The 27,672-nt window shown below is 37.6% G+C and overlaps 1 protein-coding gene across 3 annotated transcripts; it reads left to right on the forward strand.

The window, feature by feature from the left end:
* The first annotated feature begins 9,532 nt into the window (after window positions 1-9,532).
* On the forward strand, window positions 9,533-27,518 carry fam114a1 (family with sequence similarity 114 member A1). 3 transcript variants are annotated; one of them, XM_002938658.5, is made up of 14 exons: window positions 9,533-9,632; window positions 17,018-17,300; window positions 17,857-17,944; window positions 18,440-18,547; window positions 19,196-19,293; window positions 21,519-21,653; window positions 22,212-22,364; window positions 22,567-22,690; window positions 23,075-23,160; window positions 23,881-24,027; window positions 24,840-24,979; window positions 25,724-25,796; window positions 26,063-26,116; window positions 26,920-27,518. In XM_002938658.5, the coding sequence occupies exons 2-14, from the start codon at window positions 17,022-17,024 to the stop codon at window positions 27,013-27,015; spliced, it is 1,581 nt and encodes a 526-aa protein (XP_002938704.3). In that variant the 5' UTR covers window positions 9,533-9,632; window positions 17,018-17,021; the 3' UTR covers window positions 27,016-27,518. The 3 variants fall into 3 exon arrangements, with proteins under 3 accessions (XP_002938704.3, XP_012809233.2, XP_004910985.2); XM_012953779.3 differs by lacking the exon at window positions 9,533-9,632 and adding an exon at window positions 14,329-14,635 and having other exon boundaries at window positions 23,078-23,160; XM_004910928.4 differs by lacking the exon at window positions 9,533-9,632 and adding an exon at window positions 14,336-14,635.
* Window positions 27,519-27,672: the final 154 nt, after the last annotated feature.

Here is a 27,672-nt window from a genome sequence, read left to right on the forward strand (position 1 = left end):
AGGTACGTTTTAGAGTTTATCCGAATTTTAATAAATCACAAATTCAATTTTCATAAATATGCCTCTTAGCCTTAGCGGTGCTCCCACGACCCCTTTTACCATCTCCATGTTGTACTAGCACCCCTTCCCCTATACATGTAAGGAAACACTAGGCATATGCCTTGTTTCTCTACCTCTGCATTTCAGAGGCAGGTGGAAGGAAGCAGATTTGCTAATATTTGCCATGTTTAGCTGCACTAACAGGCATAGCATCAGCCTGAGTGCTGCTACACAGAGCAAAGATCAGCTGAAAAACTCCAATAGCATGCACTTTTGGGCTGATTGCTGCTCCATGTAGCTGTAACTGAGGCCGACGCTGTGCCTGTAACTGCAGCTAAACACAGAATCGTATAGTAGTGGCTGCTTCTCTCTGTCTGCCTACAAACGCATGTGAAGAGAAGTGGGGCATATGCCCAATGTGCATATGGGAAGAGGTTCAACTTGAGGTGTTGGCCTATGAAAAATATGACCGGAGTTTAATAAGACCTCCATTTGTGATTTATCTGAATGTAATATTGTGGCAATTTTGTGATTATAAACCTGTAACTAAAAACCGTTTTTCAAAATGTAAGCACTTTCACTTGCTGGGAGCTGCAGCCCAAAATATTACAAATGGATTTTTAAAGCTACACATTTTCATAACATTTTTCATCATCTTTCCAAGACCAGCAGCCCTCCTCCAACTTATTTAATTCAACTGTTTTATATTGGACCAATCTATTCCTTATTATTGACTCCCCTTAGTTAGTCTTATCCATTGGGGTAATGTTATCCAGGGGGTAGTGTTATCCAGTGGGGTAACTATGGGACCGCAGCCTGAGTGCAAAAACTGCACCTGTGTACCACTGGGTACATGTGCTGCACTTTCTTACCTTTGGCCCTTCATGTAGTGTAGTAAGCAAATAAGTTGCAGGTAAAACGTAGTCCCTTTGTTAAATGTATATTGAAGCAGTAGAATTCTTAATGAATCGCATAAGTCAGTGTAGGACTACCCAGAAGGGATGACTTTGACGTAGTTGGCCAGCTTGAAGTATATTGCAATATATGGACAAACAATCCCTGTTTTGCTTAAAGGGGAGGGCATTTCTAGGTAGCTTAATGCACAGAATATCTTAATGTCCTATATATATTGATAATGGGTGCAGAGGATCTTTTTGTTGCCTTCATGTATAGTGTATGATGACTCTGGAGGTCATGGCACCTGCTGCTTCCCTGGAAATCACGCCATTGCCTATATCTCTGTCTCTTTTGTTTTTCTGGACAGATATAATCATTTTCTCTTTAATGGATGGTTTTTTACAAAAAAAATCTTTCATAATCTGCCAATCGGGATTTTTTGGGCCTAAACAACCGAGAGTCTATAAGGGATTGTGATTGATCATCTCTTTTACCCTTACTTTCGGGCACATCTGATATCTTTTTTCTATCGTAGTCATATCCTCCACATTAGCTAAGGGTATAGCCTAATACTGCCTATCTGTTCCTTCTCATCAGATTCTTTAGGGCCTATATTTTCCCCTTTTTCTCTCCCATTCCATCCACTTTTGGGTTTATATTTATTTGTAAATATTATTTATATTTCCCAAAAGATACATTTCCAGATTTATATTTATGTTATGTATTTTATTTACCACATATTTTCAAACCTAGACATGTGGGCCTTTACCACTATAATCACTGAAATCTCATTATATGTACTATGTATTGCCAATAATATCTTTTTTTTTTGTCCATCATTTCTTTTGTTTATAAGCTCAGCTATCTCCTCAAATGATAGATGTTCTTTAACTTTATTTAACTGTGACTTTAACAACAATTCTACTTCCTTTATAACTTCGGCAACTTTCCTTTACCAATAGCTAATTAACCAATCAGTTTCCACGAACATTGATTGGGAGCGTTTTATGACTCCTTCTGAAGTACGTCACCCACAATGCCACATTCCTTATTAATATAAATGAGCACCCTATCTAAGCTGTAAATCCACTGGTCATAATAAAATAAAATAGGATACTCAAATTCATAAAAAGTAGAACAGACAACTGATAAATGTGCAAAAAAATAGTAAGCGTAAATCAATACAAATTCTAAATAAATGAATTCATAAATTACCTTTAAATACACATGTATTACATGTAATTAGTATCCACTATTACTTAATATAGTGAACATTTTATGTAAGTTTGGTTTAATTTCATAAATATCTTAACGTTGTGCTGGTGTATGGCTCGTGCCATCAAGTTAGGTGTTTGCGGCTATTAAATAGCATGTGTGCAAATTAAAAGTAGAAGCAGAATTTTTTTAGCCACATCCTCACTGATTATGATGAGTGACCACAGGAGGAGAATCTAAGAATGGGCATGTTCCATCCTCCATTTTTATTATAATGAAAAGTGATTTAAAAATTATCTAGTAGAATTAAGTCTAAAACAACTGGACTTTTCTGAGTTTTTCTTGAAAACGTTTCACCACTCATCCGAGTGGCTTCTTCAGTTCAAATGACTGGTAGGGAATTCCCCGGTATTTAAACTCTTGATGGTAGTAGAGTCACAGACATCCAATCACAATGGTTCCATTGAACTTGTTCAGTTAGGTGTTAGCTGAAACTGACAGGTGTAAGAAGGTATGATCATACCTTCTTACACCTGTCAGTTTCAGCTAACACCTAACTGAACAAGTTCAATGGAACCATTGTGATTGGATGTCTGTGACTCTACTACCATCAAGAGTTTAAATACCGGGGAATTCCCTACCAGTCATTTGAACTGAAGAAGCCACTCGGATGAGTGGTGAAACGTTTTCAAGAAAAACTCAGAAAAGTCCAGTTGTTTTAGACTTAATTCTACTAGATACTGTATATCATGACCTGGATGAATGAGAATCTTCATAGACTGATTTAAAAATTAACTAAAAGTTATGAAAAAAGTTATATAAAAGTTGATGCATGATATAGATCAGTGTTACTCAGATTGTGAGACTCATTTACAATTGTGAGAGCTGATGCTGTTTGAGATGGCTGAAGCATCAATAAATGTTTGTAAAAAGGGAGATCTTGCTTATCCAGAACCTTTAATATAGTCAAAGGTATTCTATGGCAATATTAATTATTTATTTAGTTTTATGGATTCCCTCTAGCTAGTCAAATGAAAGAGCTTATAAAATAAATATAAAGACATAATTATGAGCACCTTCATTGTGACCAGTTGGTTTCGATTTGAACATGGCAATAGGCAACTACTTTTGTAATATAAGTAGTGATGAGCGAATATGTCCCATTTTGCTTTAGCTGAAAGTTTGCAAAACGTTTCAAAGAAACAACAGAAATGGTGCGCAACAAGAAGTGCAACAATTTTGACTGTTACGTGGCAAATTTTTCCATGTGAATTTGTTACCCATTTTGCGAAAACATCCACCAATGGCGAAACGCAGAAATTCACCGTAAATCCATGTCTGGTGAATTATTTCGCTCATCACCAAATATAAGACCTCTATTTGCTAAATGCTCCTTCCATATTATATAAATAGGAAGCATTATTTAAAAAATAAACTATTTCAAATATTCCAGTGCAATTTTTTTTATATTTAGCACCCCTGTAGGTTAAGCCACTTTCCATTAATATAACATGACCTGGGTCACATAGGGAGACGTTTGATGCTCCTGGTGCCAAAAGCAAGTGCCAGGGAATTAAGAAAAACAGGTAAAATTAAAAAAAAAAAGTAAAACAAAGCTGGCTTAATGTTTGTTTCAAGAAAGGGATAAGCATTAAGATGAAGTAATTAATTAATATGATTTAATAGTATGTATATTTTCATATATATATACAATAAGTTCAAGAATGGACAGCACACACTTTAAAGTGCAAAAAGTATATTAAAAGATCAAATTCCTGTTGGGGACGTGCACCAAGTTTTGTTCTATTGCAGGGTGCTGTACTATTACATAAAACAAGTATATATATATATATATATGAAAATCCCCCCCCTTCATTTGCACCACATACATTCTACTTCCTCCTTGTGGCTGCAATCACTGCAGACAGCAGTGGCAACAAGTGACAACTTTTAAAAACATTTGATTAATACCTAGGCAGAAAACTTTGTTGAAGGCAAGTAGTATAATAACACCAATATATTTAACTAAATGTATGTAGGCATACATATATATACATAGAGAGAGAGAGAAAGAGGAAAAATTTTTGCTTACAATAAGCCCTTATAACATTTTCTTGTTGATCTGAGTTTTTGCTATAATTAAACCTGCCAGCCAATTCTTTGTATTCCCACTAAGGCACTATTTCATGCATCTATGTCCCACTTATCACTTTACCTGTGTATTCCAGCTCTCTGCAAAGGCTTGAACTAGGGAACTTGTAAAATTTTACAAACAAGGAAATAACTGAAAACACAAAGAAACATTGTGACACCCACATAAGTAGCAGCAGAGCTTTTAAATTGAGGGAAGCGTTGTTTGTAAGGTGAAGGTATTTTTGACTAACCAAATAAATAGTTTTAAATACATTTATTATGCAGTACATCAACACTGGCTCTGTAAATGTTTATTTTAACTTGTTTCTGTTTGCTGCATTACTTGTCATTACAATAGTGTACATAATTGTATACACTTTTATAATAAATACAAAATAAATGTAATGCAGAAAACAATACCTGCATTATTAACAGTCTGCCTAAACAATTGTGAAAGCAGTGTTTTGAAAAATTAAGAAATTAAATCAGTGCCCAGGGCAACGAATCAGAAATTAGATTTCAACAGTTAGAAAACCAAAGCAAAGCATCTGATTGGCTGCTATGAGCAACATCACTGGTAATGTTTCACTCCACTGTTTAGACAGCATGATAAATATACCCCTTAGTGTAATGGGGGACAGGTGGTGTTGAATTAATTTAAACAAAAGAGATTAACTTTTTTGCTTCTATAGAGGAATTTATTTAGTGGTACTCATGCACATCCCTTTCTACTGAGCAAAGCCATCACAGCTCAATAAAAAAGGAAAGGGCACTGATACTGTATAAACTACACCTGAAATACCCCCAGCTTTTTAAGCCAAGTTACTCTTACTGCAATGAAAGCTGTATAAGTAGTTGAACATGACAGTATCACCAGTTTGAAACCATAGAAGCAGAGATATCTCTGCTCTCCCCCAACTGTCCCAACAGCCAGCTGAGAATGCTTGAGAGTTAATGTTAAATCACAGCTTTTACCAGAAACTACTTTTTTTTTACAGAGGAAGAGACAATGCAGATCAGAGAAGTACAGAGAAGGAAGTGAAACGAAGAGAGATTTAGTGAACTGTGAGGAACATTTAAAGCAGAAGATACTTAAAGGGGTTGTTCACTTGTGCAAATCCTATAAAGCCACTAACAATGCTATCCATGTGTTAAAAAAAAACCTGTATTTCATTAAAAAAATGCACAAAAGACTGATTTTTATACCTTTACCTGTCTCTCATCAGTTTTTTGAACTTGACACACTGAGGACTTTCTATATGCTTACACCACTACTCCCAGGCTTTGCCCTTACTTGTTTCCTATTGGATACTGATACTTCCCTACCCTGGTAATTCATTGTGTACGTTTATTGCATAAGTTCAATGGTCATTTCTTGATTCCTACCTTTCATTGGCTGTTGTCTTATGTGCATTACTGTTTAACACATAGGTAAATAGATATATATATATTTTTACTTTGCATTTACTTTAACATGTTTATCTATACAGTACAAATTACAGTTCTCTTCTCACAAACCCTCCATTACTCTCCTTTCCCTCCAACACCCCCCCCCACCGAGACAAAAGATAGGGTCTCCCCATAAGTGACATACAGTCACTCCACAAACCCCTCCTACCTCCCTGTAGATCACAGACTTCTCCCTTCTCATATAGCCTCTGCCCTGCCTCTTTCCATCTCTGTTAGAATGCCTTCAAGCAGCCACAAGCCCCTCCATCCACACCCTCCCCTTTCCCACGTGAAAAAGGCTGCTCTCTCCTCACATACCGCCCCCAAATACACAGCAATACCCACACACAAAATAGTTATATTTTTCTTCCACCTCCATCAAGTCACATAAATCCTTACAGATAACAGACTTCTACCTTAACCCACTAACTGCCAGCCGATTTGGACAAAGTGGAACAGTTTTTGAACATTTTGCACTCTTTTACTTTAGGGGCCTTTCCAAGAGGGTACTTTTAGTTTATCTAGGAAAATAAAATATTGTTTTTTTCGGCACAACCTAATATTTTAAAATATGCTAGCATTTTTCTGTAATTTCACTTCTGTAACAAGATATAGGCCTCTAAATGTCTAAAAAATTAAGAAAAATTATATTTTTCATAATATAAACACATATATCAGAAACATGGATTATTTAATGCAGGAAAATACAAATGATTTGGAATTTCTCTTGAACACGCAAACACCAATATATATATATATATATATATATAGTTTTATGGAGATTTCTCACTTGTATTGGCCAAAATGTCCCAGCAGTACACTGCTAACTTTTCAAAGCACTGCTCCAGAAAGCTGGATACTTTAGATTTCAAGGCCAAATATTCCACTAAGAGTAGGTTCACCCTATAAAGCTATACATTTTTAGAAAGAACAGATTCTAATGGATCCAGAATAGGCAAAACTCCAAATTACCAATTTGCAATGCTTTCCTAAATGTACTAGTTTTTATAAACATTTGCTAAATTTTTAAAAAAATCGTTTTAAAGCTTCCAATCTACAGCTTCTTATCTCCAACATATCATTAGGTACCAAGATAAAAAAAAACGCTAAAATATAAATGCCAGGGGTCCACTTAACAGTTTGATACCAAATATGCACAGGTTTACCTAAGTATGTGGCATGTAGGGGCCCCAAAATGAAAATCCCCCATATGCTGTATCATTTCTGTTGTTTCAAGTACAGCAAAATCAACACATTTACTGCATTTTATGGTGGGTAAAGCCACAAAAAACAAAGTTTACCCCAGAAAACCATATACAGTATTTTTGGAAAGTACACATTTCTTCGAATCTAAAATGGGTACCCGTGTCTTTCTACTCGAAAGTACCACGACGCAAAGCTTTCTAAAATTGTCGATTTTGAGGAGATTCCCGAAAATCACCTCAAAGCTTTCACTTTCCAGCATCTTTTCTCCCACATACTGTTTGGTACTAAGATAAAACATCCTAATTATGTACCCCAGGGGTCCACTGAACAGTTTGATGCGGAATGTGCATAGGTTTACCTAAGTATATGACATGTAGAAACCCCAAGGTGAAGATACCCCATATGATCTATCATTTTAGCTACTGCAAAATCAACACATTTACTGCATTTTATATAGTGGTTAAACTAGAAAAAAGTACATTCACCCAGGAAACCATATATTTTTGGAAAGTACACATTCCCCCGAATCTAAAATGGGTACCCAAGTCTTTCAACTCCAAAGTACCAAGCTGTAAAGCTTTCCTAAATTTGGAGATTTGGATGAGATTACTGAAAATCACCTCAAAGTAGCATTTTTGGTTAAAGTCTACCCCTTAGTCCCTAGTGGGCCTTGAATCTGTGTCCCCTGTCCCTAGGTGAATCCACAACTCAAGTATGTAAAACTAGTGACTAGGAATACTGAATAGGTTGGTAAAACTTACTATTACTATGAAGTAATGTAAGAGCCTCATTACTTAATCGGAGGGACATATACAAAGCACAGCACAATGCATCAACACATTTCAAAAAAATCTATCCATTTCTCAAGTTGATTATGGGCTATAATTATAGTTTGGGTTGGTGTTATTAGGTAGAAGAATTGCATAGTAACTCATTACTGCTGGGACCCTGAGCAGTACTAGATGAGGAGATGGTTATTGACATAGATCACTTGCCTGCTTTTGCTTGCTTGGTTAAAATACTCCTGCATGGGAGCCTTTCTTTCATTGACTTTTAAAACTCTTAATATGCAGATTTTAGTTTAATTTTAGTTTAATTGCTGTTTTTCCTGGCATCCTCTTTTTTATTAGCTGTGGTACGTTTCACTGCCAGCCAGACCTTTCTGGGGACTGGCTGCATCCTTGTATAATTAAAGGAGATAGAACATTAGGCACTATGCCTGTGAAGTTTATTATTCTTCCAGGTCATGCTATAACTTGTAGTAATAAGTCAAGTTAACTAGACTTGCTGTCTAGTCATCCAACTAGCAGAATGCCAGTTGGATGACTAGCAAAACGACTTTGAGAAAAACACAGCAAGATTACTGCAAGATAAAAATTAGGCACCCCCATTGATTATAATCGCTTACCTTAGACCAGGGGTCCCCAAACTTTTTAATCTGTGAGCCATATTCAAATGTAAAATAAATTTGGAGAGCAACACAAACATGCATTCTTGGGGTGCCTTACAGTTCATCATTCAGTTGATAACAGTAAATGTCATAATTAAAATATCGTAAGTAAGTTATTACAATACAGTCCAGTTCTCACAGGTCACACAAAACAGTCTTTCTTCATTGAAAGCTGTTAAAATTAGCAGTGTAAAAGTTTGTGGTTGGTTCTAATCTAAGAGAATGCAATTAGGAAGAAGAAAAACATTTCCAGTTATGTCTTGTCTGCCACCTAACTGGCCTCAAAGGTTCAGTTCTGCTTTTCATTTGCAGCTACATTTCTGAGTTTACCAGTAATCTTTTCATCTGAGCATTCATTTTTCTTTTCAGATTTTTCTGAGTTTGTATTTTCAACAAGGAATGCAAAGCTAGGGTGGCAGAAGGGCTCATATACTATATGTTGACACTTCTTTCTGGCTGTTTAAAGTAGATAGTTAATTTAGCAATATAGAGTCAAATAAATATAAGTTGTAGTAAAAATGCATTCTGCCTAATCTTTTAATTAAAAAAAGTTTTCAAATTCAAAAAGGCAAATTGTATTTTACACACCCCCTGGAATGAGTATCATTAAAGAGTGATAATGAGAACCTCCATCTTCTAATTTACGATAGATGTACTTGTAGACAGGGAGTTCAGAGAGTTAAATGACAGTGAGAATCTCATTATATACCTTCTTTTTCTCTTGTTGTTGTAAAAGACTGGGATCAAGTATAAAATCAGTTTTCTATAATGTTTAGAAATAAGTTGAAGGACATTCTAGATAATAGGATGTATGAAAAAATTATTTAATGTTTAGGTAAGGACTTTGAAAAATGTGTAACACTAACTTTCTGTTTATTTTTTATTAAAACATATACTTTTTGATTGTCTTCAAAAAAGAGATTTTGTACTCACCGGAAAATCCTTTTCTCATAGGCCCGAACTGTTAGAAGTTAGGGGTTTTGTCTTGAATCACCTCTGGAGGCAGGACAGAGAATTGAAACTTGGTACTCCTGGTCCCTCCCACTGTATATAAGGCTCGTCTCCACCCTCATTCCTCAGTTCTGTTGGTAAGCTCGGTCGGTGGAGACAGTACAGATAGAAGGAAGGCTAAGAGACATAAGGTAGAAAGATAGCGAGAAAGAGGTCCCGGTGCCCATACTAAATCAGCCTGGGTGGGACTTACTGCACTGACAGTTCGGGCCTACTAAAAAAGGATTTTCCGGTGAGTACAAAATCTGCTTTTCTCTAGCAGCCCTCCTGTCAGTGCAGACATTAGGGGATGTCCCAAAGCTGTCCCTCTAGTTGGGTGGGTAAAACTTCAGTTTTATTGGCACTATGCCAAAACAGCCTGTAGGACTTTCCGACCAAACGTGGCCGGCTGTGAGGCATAAACATTTAACTTGTAGAACTTGATGAAGGTGTTTGGTGAAACCCAAGTGGCTGCTCGGCAGATCTGGTCTGCGGTTGCCATGTTCTGCAGTGCCAGTGTAGAGTGGGCTTTCACTGAGTATGGTCTGGGCATGTTTCTGCGATCATAAGCCATATTAATAGTCTCAACTAGCCAACGAGCTATAGTTCTTTTAGATACGGCTTTTCCTCTGTATGCCGTTGCATATGATATCAGGAGACTATCAGACTGTCTGTAGTCAGCCGATCTCTTTAGGTAAATGCGGATAGCCTGGACAACATCCAGCTTATGGAGTAGTTTTTCCTTCTCGTTGGATGGGCTCGGGCAGAAGGAAGGCAGTATGATGTCTTGGTTCATGTGGCGTTCGGTCACCACCTTTGGTAAAAATATTGGTGTGGTTCTAAGGACCGCCTTGTCGTGGTTCCCTGCAGGACAGTGCCGCCATCTCGGATACCCGTTTTGCTGATGTGATCGTTATTAAGAAAGTGACTTTAAATGAGAGCCACTTAAGCTCACACATCGACAGGGGTTCAAAGGGTGATTGTTGGAGTGCGGCTAGGACTAATGGTAAGCTCCATGTTGCAAGGGGTTCCCTTAGCGGGGGGTCGTACTCTGGTTACCCCTCTGATGAACTGTTGGACCATAGGATCTTCGGCCCACTTGAAGTGTGTCAGCGCTGTAATCGCCTAAGCTTGTGTTTTTAGAGTGCGTAAGCCCAATCCCTTTTGGAAGCCGTCCGTTAGAAATTCCACCACCTCAACTGTGGAGATATCTCTCCAAGGCGTGGCCCTTTTCCTGCACCAGGTTAAGAAAGTCCTCCAGACCCTATGGTATACCCTAGTGGTAGATTGCTTGCGGGCTTGTAAGAAGATGTCTATGGCGATCTGTGAAAATCCCTGTTGACGCCACCAATCGGTTTCAAGAGCCACGCAGTTAGGCGAAGCATCCTCAGGTTGGGATGTTTTATTGGCCCTTGAGTTTACAGATCGGGTAGTAGAGGTAATCTCCAAGGTGTGGCAATCGATAATTTGACAACAACTGTATACCATACTCTGTTCGGCCAGTCTGGGGCTATCAGTATTGTGACTGTGTTGGATTGCTTCAGTCTCCTGATTACTCTGGGTAAGATGGCTAGTGGTGGAAACGCGTATACCATGCTGAAGTTCCATGGTACCACCAGCACATCCACCAGCGCTGCTCCTGGGTCCCTTGTTCTGGCGCAATAGAGTGGAAGCTTTGCATTGTGTTTTGATGCCAACATATCTATCTCAGGGGTCCCCCACCTGTGAGTTAGTTATTGGAATACATCCTTGTTGAGGGACCATTCTCCCTGGTCGATGGTTGTTCTGCTCAGGTAGTCCGCTTCCCAATTCAGTACCCCTGGTATGTATACTGCTGAGATGTTCGGTACCATCTGTTCCGCCCAGGTCACTATTCTGGAGGCCTCCTGCATGGCTAGTTTGCTGTGAGTGCCCCCTTGTTTGTTGATATATGCTACTGCAGTTGCATTGTCAGGCTGTACTCGGATTGACCGAGATTGTAGAATTGTTGACCAGTTCTCCAGTTCTAGGGCAATTGCTCGAAGCTCTAACACGTTGATGGGTAAGTGACTCTCCTCCTTGGACCATGTCCCCTGGAGTCTAAGGTTTTTGTGTACTGCCCCCCAGCCCCTGAGGCTGGCGTTTGTGGTCACTACCTCTCAGGTGGTGTTTGCCCAGCTCCTTCCCTGTCGAAGATTGTCATCTCTCACCCACCAGAGAAGGCTGTCCTTGGTCGTCTGCGAGATAGGTATCTCCTGCTGTAGATCTTGGTGGTTCCTGTTCCAATGCTGCAGGAAATTTCACTGTAGAGGTCTGAGGTGAAATCTGGTGAAGGGTATGGCCTCCAGGGTTGATACCATGAGGCCCAGAAGGCGTAGGCAGTCCTCTGCCAAGTTCCTTTTCCTGACCCAGAAGGCCTGAGTTGTCGTGACTAATGTGTTCGATCTTGTCTTGGGGTAGGATTATTACCCTCTGTGCCCTGGAGTCGAAAATGAGGCCCAGGAATAGGATCGTCTGACTTGGCGTGAGGGAAGTTTTTCGGTGATTGATCAGCCAGCCGTGTTGTGTTAGAACCTGGAGACACAAGTTTGTGTCCTCAGTCGCTTGTTGATAAGGAAGGTGTTCCTTCCTTCTTTGCTCTCCCGTGTGCTGGGGGGGGAGGGGTGACACTTCAGGGACAGCTCTGCGTGTCCAGTGTCCCCAACACTGCACAGTAATCCGCACTTTGTGGGCAGCTCTGCGTACCCTAGTGCTTTAGAGATCCTCCTGTGGATCTTCTGAGTCCCCCTTGTAGTAAGCTGGTCTAGTCCTGGAATTGAATCCAGTAAGACAGCCGTGCCTTGTGATATCCTCTTTTTGATCGACAATAATAAAAAATAAAGAAAAAAGGAAGGAAAAGAAAAGAAAATAAAAATATGTGAATATAGAATCAGTCCTTCACCTCCGAGGCAGGACAAAGAACTGAGGAATGAGGGTGGAGACAAGCCTTATATACAGTGGGAGGGACCAGGAGTACCAAGTTTCAATTCTCTGTCCTGCTCCAGAGGTGATTCAAGACAAAACCCCTAACGTCTGCACTGACAGGAGGGCCGCTAGAGAAAGTAAGAATTTTGAAAATGAAGTGGCAAACTTTGGCAGCAAGGTAGAATGCACCACCATAGTGAGCAAGCAAACTTTTATTGTTAGAGTAATTCCAGAACTTTATTAATTATGAAATGGAGCTCTTTTGGATATGTTCCCAGAATCCCTTTAATTAGGAAACAGGACTGTTGACTTGCAGTAGCAAATGATGTTTGTTGCACTTCATTAAGACTTTTCCTAGAAGGCACCATGAGTTTATAAATCTCTCATTTTATATACTGAATGCGGCCCACAGCCATCTTAGCAGTGATAAAATTGCTAGGAATCTGGTAAAAGTTAACCCATGGAGCACATGAGATCAATTGCTAAATGAGCAGTTTGTTAGAGTTTAATGCAGACAGAGTGTAAAAGCAATTGGAAAGTGTGGTACCTGATTTAAAGTGTAACAGTGGAGAAAGGAGTTCATGATGGACATCTTTTAAAGTTGGGTGGTGAACTATGGAACGTTATCTTTTTGGAGCCTAAGACTTTTAAGCCAGGCACTTTTGCTCTATAGTACAATATATAGTTCAAATTTTGTATTTCTAATTGATTATATCTAAAGTGTATGCAGCACAAATGATGCATTATTAATGGAGGAGATGTGCCCAACTTATATACACAATAGGAAAATGTTGGCTCTACATGTCCTTTAAAGGCTGGTATAATAACTATGTAGAAATATAAAAAGGGATAATAAAATGTCTTGCTGCTTTATTCACCAGTAGGTCTTTCCAGCATACACAAGGAAATACACTGGGCATTCAAAGAAAAAGTTTGACCACAATACTCAAAAAACGTCTTTTTTACATTGGAGTTTTAAAGTTGTAGGATTCTTTCTAGAGTGGCTGTACTGGCAGATACATTAAAAGTTACTTTTCAGTTAACTTTTATTATGATATAGAGTGTGCTATTCCAAAACAACGTGCAATTAATCTTCATTTTCTATTATTTGTAGTTTTTAAATTATTTAGATTTTTGTTCAGTGGCTCTGCAGTTTGGAGTTACAGTAGTTATCTGGTTGCTAGAATCCAAATTACCTTAGCAATCAGGTGTGAATGAGAGACTGGTGTGTGAATAGGAGAGGGCCTGTAGCCTCACTGTGCAATAGTATTTTGGCTGCTGGGGTCAGTGACCCCCATTTTAGAGTTTGAAGGCAAATAGTTCAAAAACTAGAAATATAAATAATGAAGACCAATTGATTAGAAAAGACTAAAAGTTAGCTTAAAGGTGAAACTCCCCTTTAAAGTTGCATTAAGACAGTTTGTCTGGCTTTCAAGCAAGGTACAAAATATTGGGTTAATGAAACTAGTTTTAGCACCAAGCTGATCCAGACTTGTCCAATTGGCATTTTAGAATCAGGAAGATCAACTATCAGTTAGGGAGGTTTTATTTAGATGAAATTGTTGAACTTGATGGATGTCTTTTTCCAACCTAAACTGAGTTAGAGCTGCATTATTTCTGGTCAGCACAGACTATAAAGTCTAACCAATTTGTCTGTGAGGAAACAAAACTCCTTCCTGACAGATTACAAAAACGCCATTGACCCCTCACCCTCACCCTCACCCTCACCCTCACCCTCACCCTCACCCTCACCCTCACATTCACATATAACAGAATCAAGCGCGGGAATCTATATTTATTCCGTCCGAGGTTCCCACCCTGTGTGTACTTCCGCCAATCACGCACAACCTGTATAAGTCCATTGCAGCGATTGGACAGGGCCAAGATCAATCAAATCATCGTCGCTTCTCGTTGATTTTCGCCGCGTTCCGAACCCAGCTGACCGGTGGAGGCTGACGTCCTAAACTGTTGTCGACATCTTTTTTTTTTTTTTTTTGAAGTTGAGCACTTTTGATTGGTAGAGCGCCTGTTACTGGATAGGTTGGGCGGGGTAGAGAGCTCATTTGTTAACCCGTACAGCTCGGACGATTACTTGGTGTCTTCTAATAAACTGTTTCGTGTAAGGTTCTTTACTGAGATCGTCCCTGTTTATACTCTGTGTGACATGTGGAGTCACATACGCAAATCAATTCTAGTTTTGGCTTGTGTGTGTAGGTAGCGGCGGTTTGCGCCAGCAGGGAATGAGTTAAGCCCGGAGCCTACAGCGTGGCAGTGTTGGGTTTTGCACTTGCAGCAGTATCAGCCCGCTGAGAGGTATGTAATGGCAGGGGAACTAGCACAACTGCATATAAACAGGGGCAAACCCAAAGAGCAGAGGGTTTCTCACAGGGACAACGTGGGGCACAAGTATTCGGGAAATGAGAAGGGACAATGGGTGTCAGGGATGCATTTTCCTGTATTGTTTTGGTACTTAGTGAAGCACAGGGACACACCTAACAGCTCAGCTGAAGCTTACAGAACTTTGGTTTTACTTTTCAAACTTACCCTTTAAATTGTTTGTTTTAATAGCCAATATCTGGTCTCAGCAGTTTGCATAATAAAGGGCACCAGTTGCACTGTCAGTCATTTGGTTGCGTTTTCCTTCCTTAAGGGTGAAGACACACTGGGCTACTAGTAGCAGCTACTTGTCATGGCTAATAAGGGTGAAGACACACTGGGCTACTAGTAGCAGCTACTTGTCATGGCTAATAAGGGTGAAGACACACTGGGCTACTAGTAGCAGCTACTTGTCATGGCTAATAAGGGTGAAGACACACTGGGCTACTAGTAGCAGCTGCTTTTTCAAGGCTACTAAACTCCAAAAAAATCCCCTGCCATAGACAAAACTGAGAATTGCCTCTGCTAAAACACATGATCAGACAATTATTAGTAAATGGTCGGCATTGTCTGTTTTAGTAGCCGTGACAAGTAGCTGCTACTAGTTGCTCTGTGTGTCTTCACCCTAAACACTGGTGTAAGGTTAATGTTCAGTTTCACAAGTGACTTGTGAAAATAATTTAAAGAGTAGCAAAAGAATAGGATATATGAATCATGTAGCATTTACATAAGCATATATTCTGATTGAATTGGTTCGAGCATGGGCCAATGGTATGATCTCAGCCAAAACAACCAAAAGAAGCTTGATATGAGATTGATTCTGAAATGGATCGTTTTGGTTGTGCATATGGGAGGATTAGCTGTCAGTCTGATACAGACAGGGCCAGTGGACAGCATTGGATTAATCAGTGCAAACTGCTGATTGATTGCTATGGTTTACTTGCCTGGTTTAATGGTATTGTTTTTAATTTTATTGGTACCCATTAGGCCTAACACTTCTATGTACAGTGTAAAATTGCAGTGTACATAGTAGTGTTAGGCCAAATGGGAACCAATAAAATTGCATCATTTGGTAACGATCTAAATAAAGTTTATAGAAAGCACTTTTGAACATAACCTGGTTGATTGAGAACATATACATTGTACACTATTGATTGATCTAATTTGGTTATAGAAATTAGAAAGCTAAACAAGCAATACAAGGCTGTTCTGAGTGCTTGCCATTGACATCAGTGAAAATAGCCCAACTTTATTTCAGTCTATAATACCAGTAGTGGCAGTCAATGTACCTGGTGTGCCATAGCCCTATTATTGTACCTGTAATGTGAATTTAAAAATATAGGAATATCAAACTCAGTTGTCCAAACTTAGTTCTGTACAGCTAGACACAACTCATGTTACCATACATTGTCTGTGTTAAATAAGTAGCTATCTACTTTATTTCTATGTTAGGAATTTCAAAGTAATAGCTCAAATGATTTATTTCAGTGTTTTTTTTCACTATAACTGATTTCCTGTGGTCAAAAGTTTACATACACTCTGCTAGCATTAAGTGGCATTGCCTTTTATTTACTGTGTCTAACAAAGTATACTTTACTTTTACTATATACAATACTATATTGCTATATACATTACATAAATCCTGTGTCCTTAAATCTGGTAATTCACAATCACAGCAAGCAGGCAGGCAGCATTATGTGATCACCCCAAAATCTTGTTTAGGTGTCAAAATGGGGGATTTGTTAAACTGGCTACACAATTATAGACAATGGGGAGGGAGGGGGGAATGATAGACATGCAGGGACATCTTGGATATCTAAGGAGTGCTAAATGAAAAGTGAATGCCTGAGGTATAGGGGTGTGTATAAACTTCAGGAATCACCTGAATGCTTCATTTTTACTGTGCAGACTGGCATTGTGTACTTAAGTCAAGATGTGGTGTTGCTAGATTATGAATAAGGGTCATATTCACAAGACAAGGCTGCTGCTGGCCTGACTGTAGCCATGTCATAGGTACATATTTATCAAGATGCATGTGACTGATGTACCATAACAAAGCATCATCCATCATTTCCTGTGCTCACAACACCTTATATGGGTATAAAAGTCTGTTTGTAAATACTCTAAATGCAAACATGGCAAGAAAAAATATTCTGTATACACATGCATAATGATATATACTGTACACACTAGCACATTTTCCTTTAAAAGCCTGTTGCAGGTTTGATGAAATGTTGGAACTAACATATTGTTGATTCTCCAGGCTTTTATTGACAGTCTTTTCTTAACTTTATATAAATAAATATCTACTACATTTAGCAATATGGATGAGGACAGTGCCGAAAGGGTAACTGAAGAGGTAACTGAAAAGATTGCAGATCTTGCAGTGAGTGGTGATGGAGGATCTTTACCTGGAGAAAACTTGGAGGCAGAGATGAGTGAGGAAGCCAAGAAGGGGACCTCGGATGCGGGAGTTTTATTGGACAGTGAGGTGACAGATTCAGCTGAAAGAGAAGTACGCTCTGAGCCAATAGAATGTTGTGAAGCTGTGAACTTGGAAGCAGAGCCTGAAGTAAGGCTGGAGGAAGAGAACATAAGTTCAGTAAGTACTGGTAAATGTTAAACTTTACATGATTACAATAATTAGTATTAAAGAGAGATGTGTAACTGATATAAATGATGTATAATATCTGTAAACTTTCAGTGCTATATAATAAATAGTAAATAAATAATCCTGCACTAAAATTGTGCATTAGCCTGCAGAATTTATATAAAAGGTTACTGTTTTGTGATTTGTTTTCTCTTTGTATTTAATATAAATAAGAGTGAAGATTATAATTATTTTACTTTTGGATTTTTTTTTCCTTAGCTTTTATGAAGCTTACTGTAACTGGCTGTCTATCCACTACCACTTGCAGCCCTCCTGTTGCGTACCTGTTAATTTTGTGTAGTGTTGAAATGCTTAAGTCCTGAGTGTTATTGTGCAAAAACACAGTAATCTAGGCATCGCCAGGCATTCACACAGACACCATTTATTTTCAATATAAATATACTAGTTTTTTTTCATGATTAGTTACTATAATTGGCATTAGTGTGTCTGAATCTGAGGTTTATATTAAGTCACCCAATATTTTCTCATGGTCTGTTTTCTTTTGAAGGATTCAGGATCTGCTACCAAAAGCAGCAAATGGAGTGCTTGGGGTTCATGGGGCAAATCCCTCCTGTCTTCAGCAAGTGCAACAGTAGGTGAGACTGCAAGCATTTTTAATAATTTTAAAGAATGTTCTTACAGTGTTGCCCAAAAAGGTTATTTTTTAAATTCGAGCAGATTAAGCTGCACTTTTGCTAACCAGTAGTCATATTAATTCATTAGCCTCTAATGCCTAATGGGTGGGAATGCTTATCATCAGTCATTTATATAAGGGAAGAATATGCCTGGAGAGCACCATTGCATCTACTACACATTTCTGTTACAGTTCCCCTTTAATAAATTACCTTTTTTTTGCATATGACTAACCTCACAACATTGAGGAGAATACTGCCACTCTTTGCCAGGGTATATATGCCACATTCCACAATTTGAAAAGTAAATTAGCAAAATACAGTTGCTGTCTAAAAGGGAAACTTTACAGTGTAGATGAAGGTAGAATGAAAATAGGAAACAGAACATTGCTGGGAGGGATATGCATTCATTTCTGCTTATGTTTTTCCTAGCCCAATTTTCTGTTTTCTTTATTTAAGGACATGGAATATCAGCAGTAAAAGAGAAAGCAGGATCCTTAGGAATGAGAAACTCAGTATCAGATGAGAGCGGTGTTGTATCTCATGCACCAGAGACTGAAGAACAAGGTAAGGATCTTTGGAGTAACGGAACTATAGAAGAGAGAACTAGGGTACAAGATATATGTTATTAGCATTTGTCTCTGAACTATTTTATGTAAAAAAGTCTTACCAACTTTGCTTTCCTCACAAAGTCACTCTGTGCTGCCATTCAATTCTTTTTTCAAATATACAGTCCTTAGGATGGCCGGGGTACTACCAAATACTTTGGAGAGACACATCAGGTCTCCAGGCCTGCAGTGACTTTACCAGGCTAGTTAAAGCAGATTGTACATGGTAACTGAACTGACCCCACTTGAACCAAGTGGTGGGCAGCTCTTTGTTCCCAAACACATTTTTAGGTCAAATCTGAATGTACAAATCAACCTATTTCTTACTGAAAATGTAAACAAAACACCTACAAAATCGAATGCAACACTAACTTTTATTGATAAATCAACAGTATAACAACACACATACCTTCATCTATTGATTGCAATAGAACAAAAACAATTCCTGTTGTTTCTTACTGAAAAGTTAAACAAAACACCTACAAAATTGCATGCATTGTCAACACTAACTTTTTATGGATAAATTAACAGTAGAACAGCACAAATATCTTCATCTGTTGATTGCAATAGAACACAAAATGTAACTCTTGTTTCTCTGTTGGCAAAGGGACATCTGAAAAAGAGGACAATGCCACCGAAGAGCTTTCACCGTCATCTGGTCCTCGTGGAGTACTTTCAGCCCTTACCAATGTTGTGCAAAGCACAGTAAGTAAGCACAGTCTGTCATGCCTACCACTTGTTTCCTAAAAGTAATGAATTCTAAATATGAGCCTATGCTGCATGGTACAGCAAATATTGGGGGTGCTTTGCCTAAAGCAGATACAAACAGTAATAGATGAACGCCACTCAGAAATGCCCACTGAGAATTTCATAACTGCCACAGGCAGAGCATTACCCTGCATGTTGCTATGGGAAGTCCTACTAATAAGTCTTTGAAGCCATTGGGAAGGGGGGGGGGGGCAAAAATCCCTCTGAAATTGTGTCCAGCTACTAACAATATTGATGAATGCATGGGTGCGGGGGTGTCATTTTTATTATTTTATTTTAAAGAAAAGTAATATAATTCTAACTATTCAATAAAAAAATATATTTCCACTTTTCTTTGTATATATAGTATATATATCTATATATAGTATATCAGTCCTTGAAAAGTCTGATGCAAAAAATTTGTATATAGCAGGTTGCACAGTCAAATTTGGTGTACAAAAAAAATATTATAAGACTGACACACCCTTTAAAGCAATCATAACTTTATTGTGAATACATTGCACATAATTAATCCCGACATTTCAGTCCTCTATAGGACTTTTCTCAAGGATGGTATAATGGTGTTTAAACAATCAATACAAACACAATAGAGAAGTGCCCAATCCAAATCAATATATAATTATGTGATTATCCAATCATAGTGTAAGTAAGTGAATTCAAATGTGCCAATACCTGACCTAGCTCACTCAATATACAAATTATTAGTGCATTCACATCACCACTTTTTTTCATAAAAAACACCTCTTTGTTCATATGCTTAAAATATGTGATTTAGATCCACTTGACTAAAATCTTACAAAAGTTAAATAATTTGACAATAATTTAACAATAAATAATGCACTAAAACTGCTACAAAGGTGTAATTTTCAATGTCACCAGTAGATGTCACCAGTGTACCTTAAAAGCTCATATACAGTGTCCATTCAGTAAAAATCCTGCAGAGAAAAGAAATAGTATTTTCTAACCATTCTATAACAATGTATAAACATATCCTTATACACATAAATTCTTTACACTGCATTGGAATCCAAAAAAATATTTTATATATATATATATATATATATATATATATTCTCTTTCTATTTTGTGCCTCTTTAACCTGAATGTATAGCAGAATAATCCTGTAATCGAATATTTACTGTTATATTATTACATTATATCTCTATTTTTTAGACCTTTCCCTATTTATCTGTCTCTCTGTCAGGTTGCTAGGGTAAGATATCTAGGGCCACAGATAATTTTCAAACTCCAACAAAAAAAGTGCAGAATGAAAGGTTTAACAACAATAATAATAATAATAATAATAAAACACACACAGATGTTGACGAGCTACCCACTGTCCTAAAATATAACTGGCTACATAAAATTAGAAGTCAAGGTTAACACTCCTATTTAAAGGGGTTGTTCACTTTTGAGTTGACTTTTAGTATGATGTAGAGAGTAATATTCTGAGACAATTTGCAATTGGTCTTCATTTTTTTTAATTATATCACTTTTTGTTTGGCAACTCTGCAGTTTGGAATTTCAGCAGCTATCTGGTTGCTAGGGTCCAAATTGCCTTAGCAACCAGGGAGTGGTTTAAATGAGAGACTTGAATATGGATAGGACAGGGCCTGAATAAAAGATATAGGTATTAATATATAGGTATTAAAAAGTAACAATAACAATAAAATTGTAGCCTCACAGAAATAGTTTTTTGGCTGCAGGGTCAGTGACCCCCATTTGAAAGCTGGAAAGAGTCAAAAGAGAAAGGCAAATAATTTGAAAAAACTATAAAAAAATAAATAATGACGACAAACTGAAAAGTCACTTAGATTTGGTCATTCTATAAGATACTAAAAGTTAACTTAACGGTAAAAGGAACCCTTTAATAATGACCTACATATACGATGTAATGTAATATTATATACTAAGGGTTTATGTCCCATACATAAGCTTTTACATTTATGCAGTGCTTTATAATGGTGTCCCAATTTAAGAACATGCCGTAGGTAAGATATGTCCAATACCAGATACGCTGAGATGATCTGGGCTTTATACTGACTAAAAAGATTTTAACCCAATGAAAAGAAAAGTTATGCCCTAACAAGTTTTATAATCCCTGAGACCCAATTAAACCAGCATGTACTATTTAACTATAAGAACTGCTCCTACATTTACAGGGTAAAACCGTTCTGACTGGTGGCCTTGATGCTTTGGAATTTATTGGTAAAAAGACAATGAATGTATTGGCAGAAAGTGATCCTGGGTTTAAACGAACAAAAATACTAATGGAGAGGACTGCTTCCTTATCTCAGGTAATGAACAGTTACTTGCGAAAACTATTAATAATGCGTTGGTTTTAGACTTTATTATGAAAAAGGAAATTCATGATTGTTTAATATCGTGGGATTAATTACTGACATTTGTATGACTTAAATAACTTTTAAATTGCTATTTTAACATCAATACTTGGTGTGTCAGATATAACTCATTTTGTACTTTTACTCCTCTACTATACTTGAAAACTCTAGTCTAGTAGCCAACAGAAACAGAGCACATCGACCTGCAGTGATGAGACAACTTCAGAATACAGTGTGCAAAGTGCAAACAAATAGCAAATTCTGGCCATTTTTTGCACTTTGCACACTCCATTCTGAATGGTAAATAAACCCTTTTGTTTTGTCTGGGAGTATTGTGATCTTTTTTTTTTTATCTTCTCTTATGTGACAATAGTTACCAGTTTGTTTACAATGCAGATTTATTTCAGTGCTTCCTTACCATTCTTTGTTTCTTTTTTCAAATTACAAATATGAATATGTCTGAAACAACATGTATTTTGTGTCTGTGGCAATACCACTCTGCTTTGCTTGCAGATGTTACGAGAAGCTAAAGAGAAAGAACAGAAGAGGCTGGCAGAGCAAGTCACTGATGAGAGGACAGCACACTTTGGTTTACTGTTCGATGAGTACCAAGGTTTGTCTCATCTGGAGGCTCTGGAAATTCTCTCAAATGAAAGTGAAGCCAAGGTTTGTGGTATACCAATGTCATATTTCTAGTGTGCAGTCATTAATAATTCTCTATATAATTGATTTCAATAGCAGTATGTTATAATTGTGGTGAAACACCTGGTAGTGGTGAAGCAGCCCACATATCAACAAACTGTATCATTAATTATGCTTATATGAAGATTTGGAGCCTATGTTGACCGTTTCTGTCTTTTCATGTTAGGTTCAGTCCTATTTATCCACACTGGAAGAGAAAGAGCTAGAGTCATTAAAATCAGATCTTATAGTGATTAAAGAGATATTTCTCCAGAAAGAGTTTGAAGATGATTCTGAGAAACATGAGAATGGTAAAATAATTTTCACTAGCAATTCTGCAAAGCCACCACTGATCTGTTTCAACTTTTGATATAAATTTAATTTACTGCCTAGTATCCGCTCTGTTCAGCTCCTGTTTCAGCTATGTTCTTTTTCCTATTGTACAAAATAATAACCATAATCTGAGCCTCTTAGTTACATGTTTTTCTCAATGATGCATTGATGATTTTATTTTACCGCCATTAACTGCCAACAAAACATAACTACTGTAAATAAAGCAACATTGCTGTAACTATGTAGTTTCACTGTAATGCTAATATATTTGGATCAATTCAGGTCTAATTTTGGTAAGACTGCAAGTATTTACTGAAAAGAACATACTTAGTGGCCTTTTATGTATTTTTTTTTCTTTACAGAAGAAGAGACAGGAGAATTTGCCACCATGCTTACTGAGCTGCTTTTTGAATTACATGTTGCAGCTACCCCTGATAAGCTCAATAAGGTATGAGTTCCACCTTAGTACCACCCCCTTCAACCCCATTTCAATAATAACCTTTTATTTATAGCACCATCTCCCGGTTACCTTTGAATAATTGCTAAAACCAATGCACTTAACTATAGACAAACAACATAAGGAGTTTATGTGTCACAGTTCTGACATAATAGCTCTTGTTTTTTTCCAGAAGTTCAGTGTGCCTAACTCGAGCCAACTCATAATTGTGCCCTTGATGCAAAATGTTGCAATGTTTTGTAAATAATGTGCATTTTCTTCTGCGATGAAGATCATATATATTTACATGCCCCTCAGTTGAGCATAATTTTTGGAGTGTTAATATTTAGGGGATTTAAGGGAGCCCTTTATTTTATGATGCTTGATGGCAGGTGTAATGTATAGGTGTGCTGTACCTACATTTAGCAGAACAGGACATTGGAGCTAGGTTCTAAACTTCATTGTATTGGTATATTAATGTGTGCAAGCTTACTTTGGTCTGAGTGTTAGTTTCTGTAATAATAAATGATGACCAATAAATAATAGTAAAGTTTTGAAAGCCAGAAACATGTTCCACAATTTTCTACTAATCTTCCACAAACTCCTCATAAGGTTAATCTAATTTCTATAACAAGATAAAGCCAAATGTAATGTAACAGTACACGCCAGTTTCCTTACCTAAATATACTGTACAAGCATGCATTCCTTTACCTGCATTTGTCTGTTACTTAGGCTATGAAAAAAGCTCATGACTGGTTGTCCTCACAAAGCTTTCATTCAGAAGAGGAGCCACCACATCCTAAATCAGAGCGGGAGGAAGAAAAAGAGTCAAGTGAGGAGGCCAAAGAAGAAACAACAGTAGAAAACCAGAACATTGAGGTGAATTCCAGTGGTTCATTCAATATCAGTACACTTTCTCTTCACCTTTTAATCTTAAACACTACAGTATGAGCTGCTATATTGTAAATTCATGGTTGAATTGTACTCAGTGCTTCTCTGTGCAGTCTTTTAACAAGCTTAGAAGGTTGTTCCAACTACAACTATGCCTGGATTTTATCCAACAGGGAAGCAGCAGTCAGATCAGCTAAGAAACTGGAAAATATTGAGGGGCAGCTTTTCCCCTCTAATGTGGTCCCTGAACCGACAGAAAAATCAAACCTGCACGATTGAGATCTGGCCAATTTCAGGCCAGATGTAGGTCGGGTAGGCCTGTTGGGGGTGCCCATACACAAGCAAATAAGCTGCCACATTGGTCTAAAGGACCAATAGCGGCAGCTGAAATCAGCCCGTGTATGGCCACCTTAAGTGTACTAGCGGGAGCTGTTTTAGTGCTTTCTTAGAAAAAGAGGCAACATGTTCCTGGCAAACAGGATATCACATATTTTAACATATAGAACAGAGTGATGCAAACATGCAATGAGAGCCCTTATTACCCCTTGATCCCTGACTTACTAGCTCCTGTTAAACAAAACATTGATCTAACCCAGTACTTCGCACTTCTTTGCATATCCATTCAGTTATTCCTGTCCATTTCCAATGTGCATGTTATAGAAAATACAATAATGTAATACATAGTGAAGAAGTTTTAAAATTGAAAACAGGCTAACAATGTGGGTTAAATAAAAAACTCAGAAAGTCCCTCACCAACATAGGTAAGTTATAACTATATTACTCTGATTCCTTTTGTACAGGAATTCTACATGCGTTCTATTGAAAGCCTTGCAGAAATCACTGCCCGCTGCATTGAGCAGCTCCATAAAGTAGCAGAGTTAATTCTACATGGACAAGAAGTGGAAAAGCCAGAGAAAGATCAAGCAGTTGTCTTAACTAAGTAAGCATTCAGTGGATCCTAATTTCCATTCGCCTTCCCCCTCTGCGCTGATATATGCTTTATGTCCACTTATGTGTCTCACCCAGGCAGCCAAGTCAGGATTGGAAACGTTCATATGGTTACATTTCTTATAGACAGTACAATAGTTCTGGCATGGAAAAACCAGGGTGCATATTAACTTTTGGATTGCCTAGGGATTTATATTGTGAATTAGAAGTGTAAAATATAGTGCCAGGAGGCTGTCTAACTATATTTTTTTATAAATCACAAATTAAACTATTTTAAAATTGTTTTTGGAAGGTAGATTTAGATTACCAGCGCAATGGTAATCCCCCTGCATAATAATGACCTCCTGTTAACTAAGCAGTCACAACAAAAGGTGAAGGGAGAGAATTGTATAATGGGAATCTAATTATCTACCTCACAAGGACATGGAGAGTTTCAGTCTCTCTGTCCTTGTTTTCCCTTGAGAAATAACAGAAACCACAGATTTTTCTAGGCAAATTATGTATATTTCAAGCCTATGTATTGATTTATTCTGAAGAACAAGTGTGTATACTGCCACTTTAAGAACTTGTTACCACTAAGATGTTACGTTATGCCTATTTTAGTCATAAAAAAAAAGTTCATCTCAAGAGTATAAGACCCCAAGTAAGTTTTACCCTAAGTCACAATATTGCACTCCTGTTATAACAACACACTGCAGTGACTGCATTTTGACATCTTATTATTTGGGTTTTTAAGGCTTACCATTGCTATGTGTAAAGAAGTGTCCTCTTTATCAAGGAAGTTTTCTGATTCTCTGACTTCAGCTGCGGTAAGTATCAACTGGAAGGCAAAGGTTTGCACTCATTTATACTAGTTCCATATGGCAGTTTTCTGGCTGTACTTAGTCTGGTGCATTAGACAGACATGCTCCATTGCGGTGGAACCCTGTAAATAACATCTTGACAAGTAGGTAAATAAAGGGATCCCTTTTAATGTTTTACCTGAAATAGCACTGAATAGCACAGATATTTTGCACTCATTTAGTAAATGAGTAAATAAGCATTAAAGACCTCAATAATTTTTCTTATTTTACAGAGCAAGACTAAGGCAGAAGTCCTGAATCCACTGGTAAACAGTATACAGCTTGAGGTAATAGTACCACTGTATGTCTGTTCTTTCTCCTTACAGCTGTGGGGGTATGTAATGTGCAACCGGGGATAAAACAGAAGAGGTGGGAGCATAAGTGCTGAAATATGCAACCTCATGCACAACTATGTGCCTTCTATTCATGCCCCTAATGAATACAGTGCTGGCGAATGCAAGTAGTTGTGTATTTATAACTTATATTTTTTAGGTTAGGTTATTGCTGTACTAGGAATGAAAGTGTCTTTTCTTTATCTTTATAACTGATATATTTATGATATATATTTATAATTAATCACTTATATTATTTAGGTTAGGTTATTGCTGTACTAGGCATCAAAGTATATTTTCTTTATCTTTATGATTCATATATTTATTATATATATTTATAATTGATCACTTATATTATTTAGGTTAGGTTATTACTGTACTAGGCATGAAAGTCTTTTCTGTCTCTCTCACAACAGAAGATCTGTGTTACTTTTTAGGGCTTTAACAGACATGGAGATTACTCGCCAGCGTTAAATCTCCTCTATTGCAGGGACCCAAAATTAGCCCAGATTTAATTGCGGGTTGGATCCTGTGCTACTGCAGTCAGTACTTGAGCCATTCGCTGCATGGCAGTTTCTTGCACTCCCGAATCCAAGCGCAGAGACCTGTGGTTATTTGCAGGTGGCCACACAGAATGCAAAAATAAATAAATAAAAATAATTTTTTTGCACTTTTCATGCTGCATTCAGCTTTGCAAATGAGGCCTATAATCTGATGTGATAGATACTGAGGTGATGACATTTTTTTTTTCCCTTCAGGGGAGCAACAGCGCCACCTACATTCAAGATGCATTCCGATTGCTGCTTCCTGTACTCCAGTTCTCACAGATTCAAGCCAGCTGCTCCAAAGCATAGAATCCTCTCTGAGCATAATCGCTCACAGTATAGAATGAGCTTGAGCCGGTGGATAGGTGTTTATGTTGGTTATAAGCAAATTTGCACATTGATATAAAGGAACCAATACTTTTGCTTAATGACTTTTATTATCATTTTCATTATGGTGCCAGTTCCCTTTAATGAAAACGACATGCACAGAAGAAAGATGTAGTAGCATGGTCATCCTTTGAAATAAACCAGCACATGGGAACCATTTTGCTCAAGCTGTTGCAAAACTACAACTTACAGAATCCCAATGGATGCATTACCTTGGGCGTTGTATATTTTCATCAGCTGGAAATCCAAAGTTTGATTTTCACTGTTATAAAGAAATATCTTTCTTCAAAACACTACATATATTTTGTGCAATTTGAATAGAGTTATTATGGAATTTATCTATAGTCCTTTCTGATATATTATTGTGAGTTCAGATGGGAAAGTGTTTACAAAACTGTGCTAATAAGAGAGAGTTTCTTTTCTTAGTCGTTTTTAAACTTGATCTTGTTTTGTTCTGCCAGGTCCCTGGTTTTAACCCACTTATCACATTATTTACCTTGAGGAATATAATGAAATGTGGCTTAAAAGTTGATCTGTTGCTCTCTGTAGGGCAAGGCATGCATGTCAATTGTATCATCT

Source organism: Xenopus tropicalis, chromosome 1 (assembly GCF_000004195.4).
Source record: "Xenopus tropicalis strain Nigerian chromosome 1, UCB_Xtro_10.0, whole genome shotgun sequence".
Classification (NCBI taxonomy): Eukaryota; Metazoa; Chordata; class Amphibia; order Anura; family Pipidae; genus Xenopus; species Xenopus tropicalis.